Genomic DNA, 13,271 nt, shown 5'->3' with positions numbered 1-13,271 from the left:
ACAGAACTCAGTCAAAAGACAAAGTCAACATTACTGTTGACACTAAAAAGCCAACTTCCCCTTCCCAGACATTTTTTTTCTGTGAGATCTTAGGACTCTTTTGGACACTGCTCCTCATAAAAGCACGGGGAGAGGGTGACCTCATGATGGATGTCTCCCTCCCTGCCTCCTCCCTCTTGCCCCTCTTCTATGTACTCCTCCTTCTCTTTCCTATCCTCTCCTACTCCTCTCTGCCCCTCCTTTCTTCCCTCCTCCTCTTCCTCCCTTTTCCACCTGATCCTCTCCACCCCTTGTTCTTCTTCATACTTCCCGTTTTCCATCCTCCCTGCCCCTCTTCCTCCACATTTTATGCAGACGACTCTCCTCCTCCTCCTCCTCCTCCTCCTCCTCCTCCTCCTCCTCCTCCTCCTCCTCCTCCTCCTCCTCCTTCTCCTCCTCCTCCTCCTCAGTTTTTATTCCTTCTGATCTTCTACCCAAACAAATAGTGCTTGCCTTTTGCTTTGTCTTGTTTTTACTCAAGAACTGTGCATCCTGTCTCTTTTGGATCCTTCAGGCTGTCAAAGAGAGAAAGCAGCTTGGATGGGGATTAAAAGGGAGCTCCCAGCCACCCTTCCCTGACACCCCTTACACCCTTCATACGACCTAGCTTTCCCTGGTAACTTTAGGAGATGCAGGTAGTCACTCTCTCTCCCAGGCCCTGGCTTATAGCATCTCTGGAGCCAGGACAGCACCTTGGTGTATCTCAGCTGAGGTTGGCAGCCAGTCTTCTTCCTTCAGCATCACTATGGGATGTTATAAAAACCACTGCAGCAACTCAGCTCTGTGTCTCCCTTCTTTGTTTCTTTCATAATGTAGCTCTGGTAAAAGGAAACATTGGAGAATCCCGCACAGGAATGGTTACCAATGTTTTTCCACAAATATACACTTGTACATATGAAAGGGGATACACTTGTAGAAAAACACACATTTATATTTATATATTCAGGGACTTTTACTAACAACAACTGAAGAACTGGAGCAAATTATAATCAAAACATTCAGTAGCTAGACTAGAGTACTGAACTGAACTCAATGAGTGTTGGCTGGCCACTACAGTGAGGTGTCCAGCTGATTCTCTGAACAGGGACACCCTGAGATGTAGGCTGTACTCTGCAGACTGCACTCACTATGCTTTTATAAATGATGTAAAACCTTGATGAGAAATAAGGTTTTATATCAGAGCAGAAATGACCAGATAACTGGTCCCCTATGGACTGAGCTTGTCTAAATTCTGTTTACCTGGAACACCAAGTTCTTGTCTAGATTCTACTGAACTCAATTATGTCTAGTTACCTGGACCTTTCCATAAAGCACATTCTAATACAAAGATGTAGCTAAAGAGCATCATCAAAGACAAAGAAGTTCTGGGTGGCTGATTCGGACTGATTTGTGTTAGACTGGTATGCTAGAGCCAAGAAAAAGGGTACAGAGGGCTGGGGATGTGAATCAGTCATCCAAGCACTTGCCTTGCAAGCATGAGAGGTCAGTCACCAGAAGCCATGTGAAAAGCAGGGTTTATCTGCATGCTCTTATAATCCCAGTGATCATGAGATGGAAAGTTAGAACAGACAGATCCCTGGGTGCTCACAAATGGTCTAGTCTACTTGTTCGAGCCAAACGAGAGATCCTGTTCTAAACAAACAGAGAAAGGTGCCTGAGGCTTGAAACTCAGAGCCATTCCAGATGCATGCACTTTACACAGGCATGCCTACTTCTGCCCAGATAACATGCACTCACTCATGAATGGGGATGGGCAAATAGGTGGAGAGATGGGCTTTAGCCTGTTCCCTAAAGGATTGCCCTCTGGCCTGGGTGCTGTCCTTGGTGCTAGAGTCTATTTTCTCAAGTCCAATAATGTGGGACAGTTACCCTATCTTTACATAGGACAAATATGTTTGCCACTGGAGTCCAGATGGTTCAACTTGTGTGACTAGAACTATTCAGAATTTATCCTTCCACTTCTTTGTGGTACTCACATTTGAATCAAGAATGAACTTACAACCCAGTATGAAGCGTGGGTTTCTGAATGCAGTCAGGAAGGTCAGCACCTTCTCAGCCTCCCTGGTTTGTTTGTAGGCCAGTATCGTAAGCACTTACATATGTGAACTTCTTATTCACCATAGATCAGGGATTTATTGTCCCTGAAGAAGCTCTTGCTGTAGTAGTCTGAGGCTTGGCATTGCTCTTCTCAGTTACAATAGTGACACAAAGTGACAGTCCTTTCACCTCCTGATTTTATGGAAAGGAGAGAGGGACAAGCAAGGACATTTCTGATTGGCACTTGGTGTTCTCTGCCCTTAAGTGAGTGAGTCTGCTATTTTTGTATTTGCAGCACAAACCCAATTCACATATTCCCAGTTATTAATGTGGCCTTAATATGATCAGTGAAGCCAAATCCTAGAGCTTGGGAGGTCTAAGATGAACTAGCACTGAGCACAACAGTCTTTAGTCAGAGTACTGTACTGAGAAGCCTCCTGGAGAACACTCCTTTGATGGATAAAATTTCAGTAGGGACAATGATTGACATGAGCTGCTAGCAGGAACCCTGGGGTGAGTTAGCCACACAGGAAAGGTCAGCATTTTACAGTTTACCACAAGCTAATCCCTCTCTGACCTGTTTGATTCTTTTAAATGACAACTACAGAAAGGATATTAAAGTAACTGTTGGAAACATTCAGAATGGTCTCTCCGAGAGAGGTCCTGGTAGGTAATGAAGCCCTGAATGCAAGTCTTGGATAGGGAAAGCTGATGGAAAGTATCACTGAGAAAAACAGAAATGTAACTGGCCACCATTGGGAGACCATCCAACCCTGCCTGGTGAACTCTACCTCTTGAAAGCATTTCACAAGCACTTACCATCATCATAAACGGCTTCTGGATAGCCACAGCCTGGCTGACTCAGTGGGTACTTGCTAACTGATCGGGATGAAGGTGTGTGCTTTTTACAAGCGATGAGCATAGTTAGCTCAGGAGAGCTTAGGAAAGGACAGTCTCTTGCTAAAGCCCCCCCCCCAAACCCCTGCCATCCCGGCTGAGGGTCCTCTTGTGACTCTCTGGTGCCTGAAGCCTTTGTCCTGTCATTTTTGGATTCACTGACTATATCCCAAGCTGCCAATTACATGTAGTGAAAAACACAGGTCCCTGGATAGAGGCAAGGCAGCACAGAGCATCAGAAGCCTGGGGTCTAAGAATAATGAGATCCTGGTCCTGGAGTGTGGCTAGATTCTGTACATAAAATGAGAAGAGAATAATTAATTGGAAGACTCCGGGCACTAATACAAGTGAGACTCTTGAGGCTTGGAGGTGACTGAGCAGAGATGAGAAGTGATGCTGATCAGGTGTGGTAGAGGTTGTAGTGACCTATGGCAAGAAGATTCTAGAAGCTTGAAGTGTAGCAATGATGGTCCCAGACAATGGTTTCAGGACACAGAAGCCTTCTATAAGAACCTAGAGTTTGGATGTGACTAGCACAAAAAAGCTTACTGGTTGGTGTACTACTGGTCTATTGTACATACCCATTAGGATAGCAGCACTTCTGGGAAACCCAGCTTAGCAGATTGAGAGGACATCAGAATGGACAGACATTGTTAGGATGTCAAGGCACCGATGTGGGCTCAAGTACAGCTTCTCACTGTATAGGGGCTATGGTCAAGGACAAGGTGAGGGCCAAGCTCAAATGAGGATACTGAAAACAGAGTGGCTCTGTGCATACTCAGGAGGATGGAGAAGGGCACTGTACATGCCCAAGAGGGTGGAGGGGCTCTGGCTAGGATGGAACAAGGAGACAGTTATATCCTTGGGGTTTACCATTTGGGAAAAAGAGCTAAGAACAGGAAATAGTCATACATGAGGAAGAGTCAAGGGAGCATATGAGGCCCAGGTGGGAAGGCCAGATATGGGTGTCCAAAGGTACCCAGTGTAGCAGAGAGACAATCATTAACACAGTAGTATTGTGATTCTAACTCTCTTTCAATGCAATTCACCACAGGAAATGTTCGGCAACACTTGGGAGCAGAATATGGTCACTTGATTAACAAATAAACTCCACCAAACTCAAATAAACTGAACTGAACTCAAAGTCATGCCTGTATTTACCGAGTCCACAGAGACAAAGTCAGCACTGAGCGGCCAATGCTTTTGTCAGATGTTTACAGAACACAAAATATAAATGAGGAAACAAATGTTATTTTCAATTTGAAACTCACAATGCATACACACTCAGTGTACACAGCAGAAAAAGGTGACACAAACAGAGGCTGGTGTTGACACAGCCACTGTACACATGGTTGCCTTGCTGGGAGATGCTATCTATGCAAATCTGTCCCTGAGGTGGTCAGAAACCAATCCAGATGGCAAAGCTTCTCTCATCATCAACTGGACAGATTCAGTTGTTCATGTTTGACCCCTGGTGCAAATGATATTTAGAATAAAGTATGCATGTGTCTTAGAACGACCAGAAAGTCCAACGAAGGTAGTTGGGAGGGAGTATAAAGCACCACAGAAAACAATTTGGGATGTTGAATGGTTCGAGTTATAAATTCTAGGCAACCCTGACCTGGTTAAGAAAATGAAGAGCCTCCCCATTAAAGCAAAGCATGTTTCAGTATAATACTACAGAAAAATACAGTTTAGTTATTTTATTATGAAAGAATCAGAATCATTCTCTCTCTCTCTCTCTCTCTCTCTCTCTCTCTCTCTCTCTCTCTCTCTCACACACACACACACACACACACACACACACATACAGAGAGACACCCCTGTCCCTCAAAAACCTGCTTGGTCTCTAGAGTGAGCTGAGGTCTGCCATGTTCTGTCCTTACTAGGTCATTACTTTCAGATAACACAGCCAGAGAGCACATCCGACATCTTGCCAATGAGAGAGATACATTCAAAGACAACAGCAGCTGTTTTTTTCTACAGTCCCAGGGAGGAAATAGTCTAGGATTTATAGGGCAAAAACAAACCCAAGGAAATTATGTGCATATTAATTTATGTATTAGATCACAATATTTATGGTCAGAATAAAACCTTTGGAGACATACATAGTTTAATCATGTTATAGACTGTATTCTTTGGATACTTCTTCAAGCATTTAACGATGTAAAATCCATCCTGGGCATGCTAGACAAATGTAGGTTGGGGTTAGGATTTGACCCAGAGTCCATGTATGTCAACTCCTGCTCTAGCAGAACAGGAAGAAGGTCATAAAACCAGGCAGTTGTCAGCCTCCAAACCCATGGTTTTCTCCTGGAAGATTTTTTTTTTTTAAATACAATAAACATAAAGTTACTTTGAAACATTCCACTCCCCATGCTTATAACGCAATCAGATTACACACTCCATCCAGGAGCGTATGTTCACATTCTAAATTTAATTTCAGTGACATCTTGGCTGTAGACGTGTACTGGCTGGTACCATAAAGGCAGAGACAGAAGCAGAGTGGTAAACACATAGGCGTCAGTTCCTATGATCACAAGCATCTCATATCTGGAAGGTGTCTGAATTGAGGCTTCTGCTCTGTGAGGCCAGCGGCTGACCCCCCACCCTCAGCCACTGACTGTAACACTCTCCTGTTCTTATCTTGTAGGCTTTCATATCGGACGGGGCAAGACACAGCTAATTGTGACACGTGCAGGAACAGTGCATGTATTATCTATAGGTATGTTAACATTCTCTTCCCACTTTGTTATTCTGAGTGACAAATGCTATTTACCCACAATTGCAATGGCAAGAATGATTGGGGGGCCATGCTGGGAAGATTCCCTCAAAAAAAAAAAAAAAAAAAAAAGAAAGAAAGAAAGAAAAGAAAAGAAAAATCCTTCCTTCCTTGACCATAATTCTAGGTTATATCTACACAACATCCTTCTGTCCAACCCCCAGCTCTCAACCCCAGGTACACAACCCCAGAATGAAGGAGAGCATAAACACATTTATCTTGTAAATGCACCTTTGTGGTCTCAGGAACAAGTATCATTTTGATGGCTTGCTCCCTTGGAATCTATTGTCTTGAGCACAGAACTGCGCTCTGGCAAAACAGTAAAGCATAAGCCCTTTGGATGGTATAGATCAAAGGCCTGAGTCCACACTGTATGGGATAGGTCCAGCTCTATGCACAGTATGTACAGGTATTTTTCAGGGAACTTACATGGTCTATGGTCCCGTGACATGATCCACTCTCAGGAAACTACAGCTGTTTGCCATGTGGTTTTTGGTTATGATTTAAACATTGTAATAATTGACACCTACTAGCATAGGTCAGAAATCTTCAATAGTCAAAAGTTATATTTAGGTCCTTGACAGTAATTTTAAGATTTTAAGGCATGGTCAAAACTAATTGGGGGGAGGGGGACGTGAAAGTTTTACAAATTGTGGCCACAGTGACAGGTGTTATGGGTTAGTTCATTTTAAATATGAAGACTTAAGTCAAGTGCCAAGAGGGATCTCATGCCTTGGCTGGTGTGAAGTGTGTGGCAATGGTGAATGTAGATATCTCTGAGATACACTGATATCATTTCTATTGGTGTAGCCCTTATGGTGGCAATTCTAGTTTCCTGAGTGCACCTAGTAGGGTTCTCCATAGAGGTGTGATCATGCATATTCCCACCAACAGCATTTCCACAGAGGTGTGACCATGCATATTCCTACCAACAGCATCTCCACAGAGGTGTGACCATGCACATTCCCACCAGCAGCCTCTCCACAGAGGTGTGGCCATGCACATTCCCACCAACAGCACCACCATAGTGGTCATGGTTGCACACATCCTTTTCCTATATCCTGGCCAACATTTAACAATAGTGTTGTCCTTATGAACTGAGGCAATGTCTCATTGTGGTTTTGATTTGTATCTACTGATGGTTATCATTTTATCTTACACCAATGGCTATCTGTGTATCTTTTTTTTTAGAAAAAAGTTTCAGTATGATATAAAATTATCAAAAAAGTTAGTAGTAACTTAGTAGCTAAATACGCCTAAAAATCTAGAGTCCTCCTTGCTCCCCTGTTTAAAAAAAAAAGGGGGGGGAACCAAACATCACTAGCACTGTATAAAAAGGTCAAACCTGGACAGTGTGGGAAGGCTTCAGGCAACTTGGGCTTGGGCTCATACCCATCAGCCATATGCTTATGGCTGTAACCCAAGCTGAGCATCCCAGATAGGGTGTCAGTTCTCTAAAAGTGGAGCTGGGTCCCGTGGACATTTTGTGAGAGAGCTATCAGAAGAAACCACAGCTAGACATAGACTCTGAATGACCCCAATGATTCTGACTCCTACAGGATGGTGAGTAGAGTCTGAAGGGATACACTGGTCACAGCTAGGTATGCATGACAGGCATCTGATGAGCAGCAGACACCAGGGATGCCGCTGATGTCCTGTAATGCATAGAAAAGCCCATGGAAATAAAGTCACTGGGACCAAAGCATCAGTAGAGGTGGGGCTGAGAAGGCCACCATGTTGCAAACATCCTATGCCACGGTTCAGTAAGAGGCATAAGTTAAAGCCTAAGGCATGGGCAACAGGGAAGGAGCCAGGAAGCCCCTGGCAACCACAGCCAGCGCATGAAGCTCTTGATTGTTCTTGGTTGCTGTCCATGTGAAGGGAAAACACCAAGGACCACACAATGGCTTTTCTATCTAGAACTCCTCGTTTCAACTCAGAGGGAGCATCTTTCCGATGAGCACACCAAGTAGGATGTTGGCACAACATGAACACTGTGGATAAGAGCTTTGAATCAACAGTGAGGGGGCTTTAGTCGGGACATTCCAGTTTTAACTAATGACATGAATACAGTTAGAGCCTGCAAGTATATTAGGCAATTCTTCCCTGGGAAGTAACACTCTTCCAGGGCCAGAGTTCATCCAGTCACCTAATGTGAGAAGTCTGAAATGGAAAAGATTTCTGGGGAAAGTTCATGGGGTGAGCATGTTCAGGCTAAAACTATTTAACATTTTATGGGTGACTGAAAAAAGAATTTATTCGCACACTGTCCAAGGTAACTGAAAATAATTTAAATAAATTTAGCTCTAAATCCAGGGGTAACTTGTATAAAAAGTGATATTAAAGGTGATTTTTAATGAGTCAGAGGAGGATAAGAATTTGTCTGTGGGGGAAATTAGCCTAGAGTATTGAATTGGCTCAATCAGCATTCTACAGAAACCCAAATACATTAACCAAAGGTTTCTCATGCAAAACACCAGTAAGTGTCCAGACATTAGAAGAAGATGAGGGTCCTCCTCATCTTCTGAGGAAGACTCATGAAGAAGAGAGTCAGAGCCCTGATGACCCCCCTCGTCCCACTGCATAAACCAGTGGGTGCGAGTCAACTCCTGGGGACCTTGGCCTGATGACCCCCCTCGTCCCACTGCATCAACCAGTGGGTGCGAGTCAACTCCTGGGGACCTTGGCATTAACAACAGGGTTTGGCGGGATGCATTTTCACAAAAAGGACAGAGAAGAGGCTTTTTAGTGCCTCCCAGACTCCATCAGATCCTGAACCAATGCCAAAGCATTAGCAGAGGATGGGGTGGGAGGAAGAGTGGGGTCCCCCTCTCTCTTCCAGAAAAGTAGTTGAAAATTATACCATTCAGAGTAATCTGAAAGCAAACCACATTTCAACTCCCCAGATGTGTTGCACACGGGAGCTACTTTGGCTTAGTGAGCAAGTTGTAGAACCTCCTGCATGTTAACTCCAGGCCAGTCCACGCTTCCCCAGTTCCTCAAGGCCTTCTTTCACTGAGTCCTGAAAGTCCTCATCGCATGCTCAATAAGGCATGACAGTTCCTATCAAGTAGAACACACAGAGCTCATCCAGCTCTCACCCTGAAGTTGTTGTCACCCTTCATTTGGTTTGGTTTTGAGACAGGGTCTCACTATATAGCCCTCGCCGTCCTAGAACTCATGATGTACTAGGCTGACCTTGAACTATCAGGGATCCAGGTGCTTCTGCTTGCTAAATGCTGAGACTAAGGGTGTGGGCCTCCACACCCAGCTCCGGTTATCCTTTACTAGAGATAAAACGCAACAGTTACTCTCACAATGTCTGAAATTCGACAACAGTTTCTTGAGGTTCACAGGAATAGGCGTTCAAGACAAAAAAAAAAAAAAAAAAAAAAAAAAAAAAAAAGGTAAACATTTTTGTTAACTAAAAACCCTCTGCCTTGGGGAAAACCAGAACAACTCTTACATACCTGGCATAAGTATGTCATTTCAATTTAAATTATAAACATTGAAATCTCACACCTATATGATTTAGGGTGTGGTCAGTCTTTTGCAGTAAAACCTGAGCATTTCCTCTAAATGTAGGTATCTCCAAAAAGAATTTCAAGTTACCTTCCAGGAGTCATGGCTCCTTTTCTGAATTGAAAGTGGAGCCATGCCATGTGACTGAACCAGACTACAGAGCAGCCTGGCTGTATCCTGGAGCTGCCCCTATTCTTTTTGTGCATTTTATGGGACAGTGCACCTCTTTCTCAACACAAGAATAACTTATTGGATGTTACAATATTCAAATCACATCATATCAACGATGAATATAAAGAGCATAAACAAGTCAAGGAACAAGTAAAAACATATTTTTTTTGGCAAGCAGATAGTTGCAGAACAACTAAAGTTCTGAGTCAAAAAGAAAAAGAGGGAAGCCTGTTTGTCCACTCAATAGCAGTGGCCTTGGGTAGGTATTGGCAGCATCACCCAAGGAAGAGCAATGATGGTTAATGAGGTACAGCAGCTCAGGGTCCCATCTGAATACCAAAACCTGATGCACATGGGAGGCAGAAATGGTTGTCTCTATGACAACAGTCTGAGAAAGGGGGAAAAGCTTAACTCAAGGTCAGAGTCTTTGCAATCTCTGATTTTTGCACTAAGGAGAAGGGACCGTATTCTTAAGTTGAGGACCTATATCCCTATATCATAATTTCAGCCTCCCCCTGCTAGGAGCATGTCTGGGATTGGGAAAGATTAAAGCAGGTTCCAAATTGGTAGATTTTTAAAATGCCACATGTCTGTGGTTATCTTAGAAGCTGAAGGACACAGGGGTCCATGAAAGCTGCCAATGTCCCCAAATTGCAATTTGTCATACCTGCTTGTTGGCAGACAGAGAGCCCTGTAGGACAATGAACTTGACCCCATCTGTCTCACATTTAAACACTGGAAACCCAGCTGTCTTCTCCACAAAGCAGAAAAAGCCCTGTGCTTCTAGGAGCAGTTGGCTTAGGGAGGCAGGAAGGGTATTGTGTTCAAGACCAAGCTACCTACTTTTGGATGGATCTGGCCTTGTAATACACGTGTGCCTTTGTCACGGGTAGAAAATACATACTTCACTATGAAATAGGATTTTGCCATGGAAATATACAGGGCTTGAGAAAAATACCAAAAGGACGAAAGGTCTTGAAGCACTTTCAGGAAATAAAGGCTTCAGGGGAAAGTAGCACCAGGCAGACTGCAATCATTGCTATGTCAAAGCCAGCCTCTCAGGTCTGGGCGCCTGGGGTCCAGGGCTTGGGTTCCCTTTTCTTGTGGGCTGGTATTCAATCCCGTTTTAAGTCCTGCAGAATTACAAAGAAACCCTTTCCAACTCTGAAATCCAAGAAGCTGATTATTTACAAATACAAAACAAGAAAGGGCCTGGGGACTCAGACAGGGCCTGTGCATGGCGGGGAATATGTGGCTATACAAAGCACACCTCTCCATCAAAAATCCTGTCTCCACATCGGCAAGTGCATGTGCAAGGCAGCCCACAGCTGAGGACTGTCCCCACTGCTCACTAGCTCACTGCAATGCCACACACCACCGGACGGTTCTAGCTCTTCACAACTGAAAATGCTGAGCCGCTTGACACGATCACTTTTTCCCCTAAAATGACACCCCTTTGATTGTGACCTGGACCAACTGAGATACTCAAATGACGGGGGGAGGTTCTGCATGGAGAAAGATTAAAAGAGATTCGAGTTGGACTTTCCTTTAAGTAAAACTTTTCTGCCGTATCATCCCCACTTCCTGTCAAAATGTGCTTTAATTAGTTTAGAAATGTTTTAAGGATAAATGGCAAAGTCTTTGTCTGCAGCCTATCCCAGCAATGCTGCCATCAAACTAATCTGATGTCACCTCCAGTGATTCACCTTGTGCTCAGATTTGGTTTCAAAGGGAACAATGAAAGAGACCATTAGCAAATCCGCCCCTTCCCTCTTTTACTGAACTGGTTAATTCACAAAATAACAGAGAAAGGAAAGGGGGTGAATTCTAATGTGTATCTTTTAATGAAAATAACAGTGAGCCAGGCTTGATTCAAAGGCTTTGGGGGATTCCAATGAGATGTAAGGGATAGTAATAATGTTGACACAGATTAATTAAGGAGTATTGTTTCCAGACAGGAAGTTCTTCTTGAGCAGGGTTAGAACAGACTTCACGAAGAACTGCCTACTCCTGCTTCATTTTTATAGTTATCAAGGCCACCATAAAAGTGGCCTCAGGTGACCCCAGCCTACCCAGCCTTACTGTGGGGAGAACTTGTAAGTTGTCCTGTAAGGTGTCACAATCTCATCATCTGACACGGAGCAGGTAAGGGAGAGACAGGACACCATGGAGGGATGCCAGACAATGGGGAGTAGGGGTGCGAAGGTGGCTTGGCTATGTTTTCTAGAGCTCCCTCTGCTGGTGAGTTAGGAACTGGCAGGTACCAGAGCATCTCTAATAAAGATGGCTCCCTGGAAGCAACTGAGGACTTTCCAAGTACATGACTCCCAAGAAGGAAACACCATAAGGATACATGTCCTTACCCAAAATGATGGCTGGGTTTAGGAAAGATGAAGGAAACATCCTCAAATGATTAGACTGAGTAAGGTATACAAAGAGACCATGACTGCCCTTTCTTATATCACATTTACCACATACCATTGAGCCCACAAAATATATGGATGGAAAGACATGGAGATACACGAGGAAGGAGGATTGTTCACTGGTGCCCAGTGATGTGCTGAAAGGAGCTAGTCAGGGTGAGGGAGCAGGGCACAGCATAGCTAATGAAGTCTTATTGTAGAGAGAGGTAATTGCATTTGTATGCGGAGCCAATGCCAGTCTGAGGCTATCTCCAGACCCGCATGGAGCAGCAGTGTCACTGCAGCCCATGTCACCCGACGATTATCTCTTAGTGGAAATACCCTTTCCAGCGCCACTTCAATTACTCCTCTTGTGCATATTGAGTTCTTTAGCAGTCTGAACCGAGATGGGGAAAATGTGCCTCCCATCTAACATGCATAGCTGTATTCTAACTCACACTGTTTAAGTGGGATCGGGGGACGGGGGGTGGGGACGGTGATGGAAAGGAACCCTTAGATAATACCTCACACAATGTTATTCCAGCATAAAGGAACTATACTTTTTTAATAAAATAAATTAAGTCAGGGGAAAAGAATAGCTTTGACAGGCCTCAAAATTCTTCTTGAAAATTCCCAAAGCTAATAATCCAATCTCTCTCAGTATTCTTTTAGAATCTAAAAATACACTATCTCTTGCCCCCCACCCCCAGAATGTAAGGATTTTTCAAACCTTCAGAAACACCTTGCTTCCCTTCTGGAAACACTGTGAAGCTAACAATGGCACAGAGTAAAAGCTGCCCACATCCCCACATCTTGTTGGCAAAGCAATGACTTATATTTTATTCACGGCAGAAGACCCCAGAGCATCCACAGCCCTGGCCTTTGGTTAAATCAAGGGGTGAAAGTTAGAGATCCTTTTTCTGAAGTCCAAATTAGCACCAAGGAGAGAAGTCGTCAGTCAGTTTCATAAGGAAACTGATGCCCTGTGGTGTTAGGTGAATAAGGGGATTTTCTAGGGCTTAAATACAGGATTCAGATTTGCCCCTATTTCCTGAGTTGGGTCACAAAACATTCTCTGGGAAGGTTTCAGTGATTTTTGAGTACGGTGGTCCCCAGGCCCTCTCAGCAGCCCCCCCTTTGGCCAAGGCCAAAGGAACAGAGCCTGCCGAGCACTCAGAAGCAGGCTGCTTAACTCACTCCCAGGAGTATCCAGGAAGTCCCTATCTGAGCAGAGCAGCAGAGAGGCATCCAGAATGGTAAGGGCAGGTGAGGGGAGGATTCCGATTATAACCAAGTCCTGCAACCTGGGGCATGGGGCGTGCTAGAGTAGATCTCAGATAGGATGAAAGTCGGGCATTCTCTGGAATTCACTGCAATTACACCCCAAAGAGAGAAAGCCACACTTGCCATTGAGGCTAGAA

The 13,271-nt window shown here is 44.2% G+C and overlaps 2 protein-coding genes across 4 annotated transcripts in view; one reads left to right on the top strand and one right to left on the bottom strand.

The window, feature by feature from the left end:
* The window catches only part of Dock1 (dedicator of cytokinesis 1), a 503,515-nt gene that overhangs the window by 266,013 nt on the left and 224,231 nt on the right, over nt 1-13,271 (bottom strand). The window lies entirely within an intron of this gene.
* The window catches only part of Insyn2a (inhibitory synaptic factor 2A), a 56,061-nt gene that overhangs the window by 33,143 nt on the left and 9,647 nt on the right, over nt 1-13,271 (top strand). The window contains exon 3 of one of the 2 annotated variants that reach the window (XM_021220226.1): nt 5,627-5,698. The exons of the other annotated variant lie outside the window; for it this stretch is intronic. Within the exon in view, the coding sequence (XP_021075885.1) occupies nt 5,627-5,698 (72 nt within the window). The remainder of the gene's footprint in view (nt 1-5,626; nt 5,699-13,271) is intronic. 2 annotated transcript variants of the gene reach the window in all.

The sequence above is a fragment of the Mus pahari genome, chromosome 1 (genome assembly GCF_900095145.1).
Source record: "Mus pahari chromosome 1, PAHARI_EIJ_v1.1, whole genome shotgun sequence".
Classification (NCBI taxonomy): Eukaryota; Metazoa; Chordata; class Mammalia; order Rodentia; family Muridae; genus Mus; species Mus pahari.
Note: the sequence above shows the minus strand (reverse complement) of the source record. Positions and strands in the feature narration are given on the sequence as shown.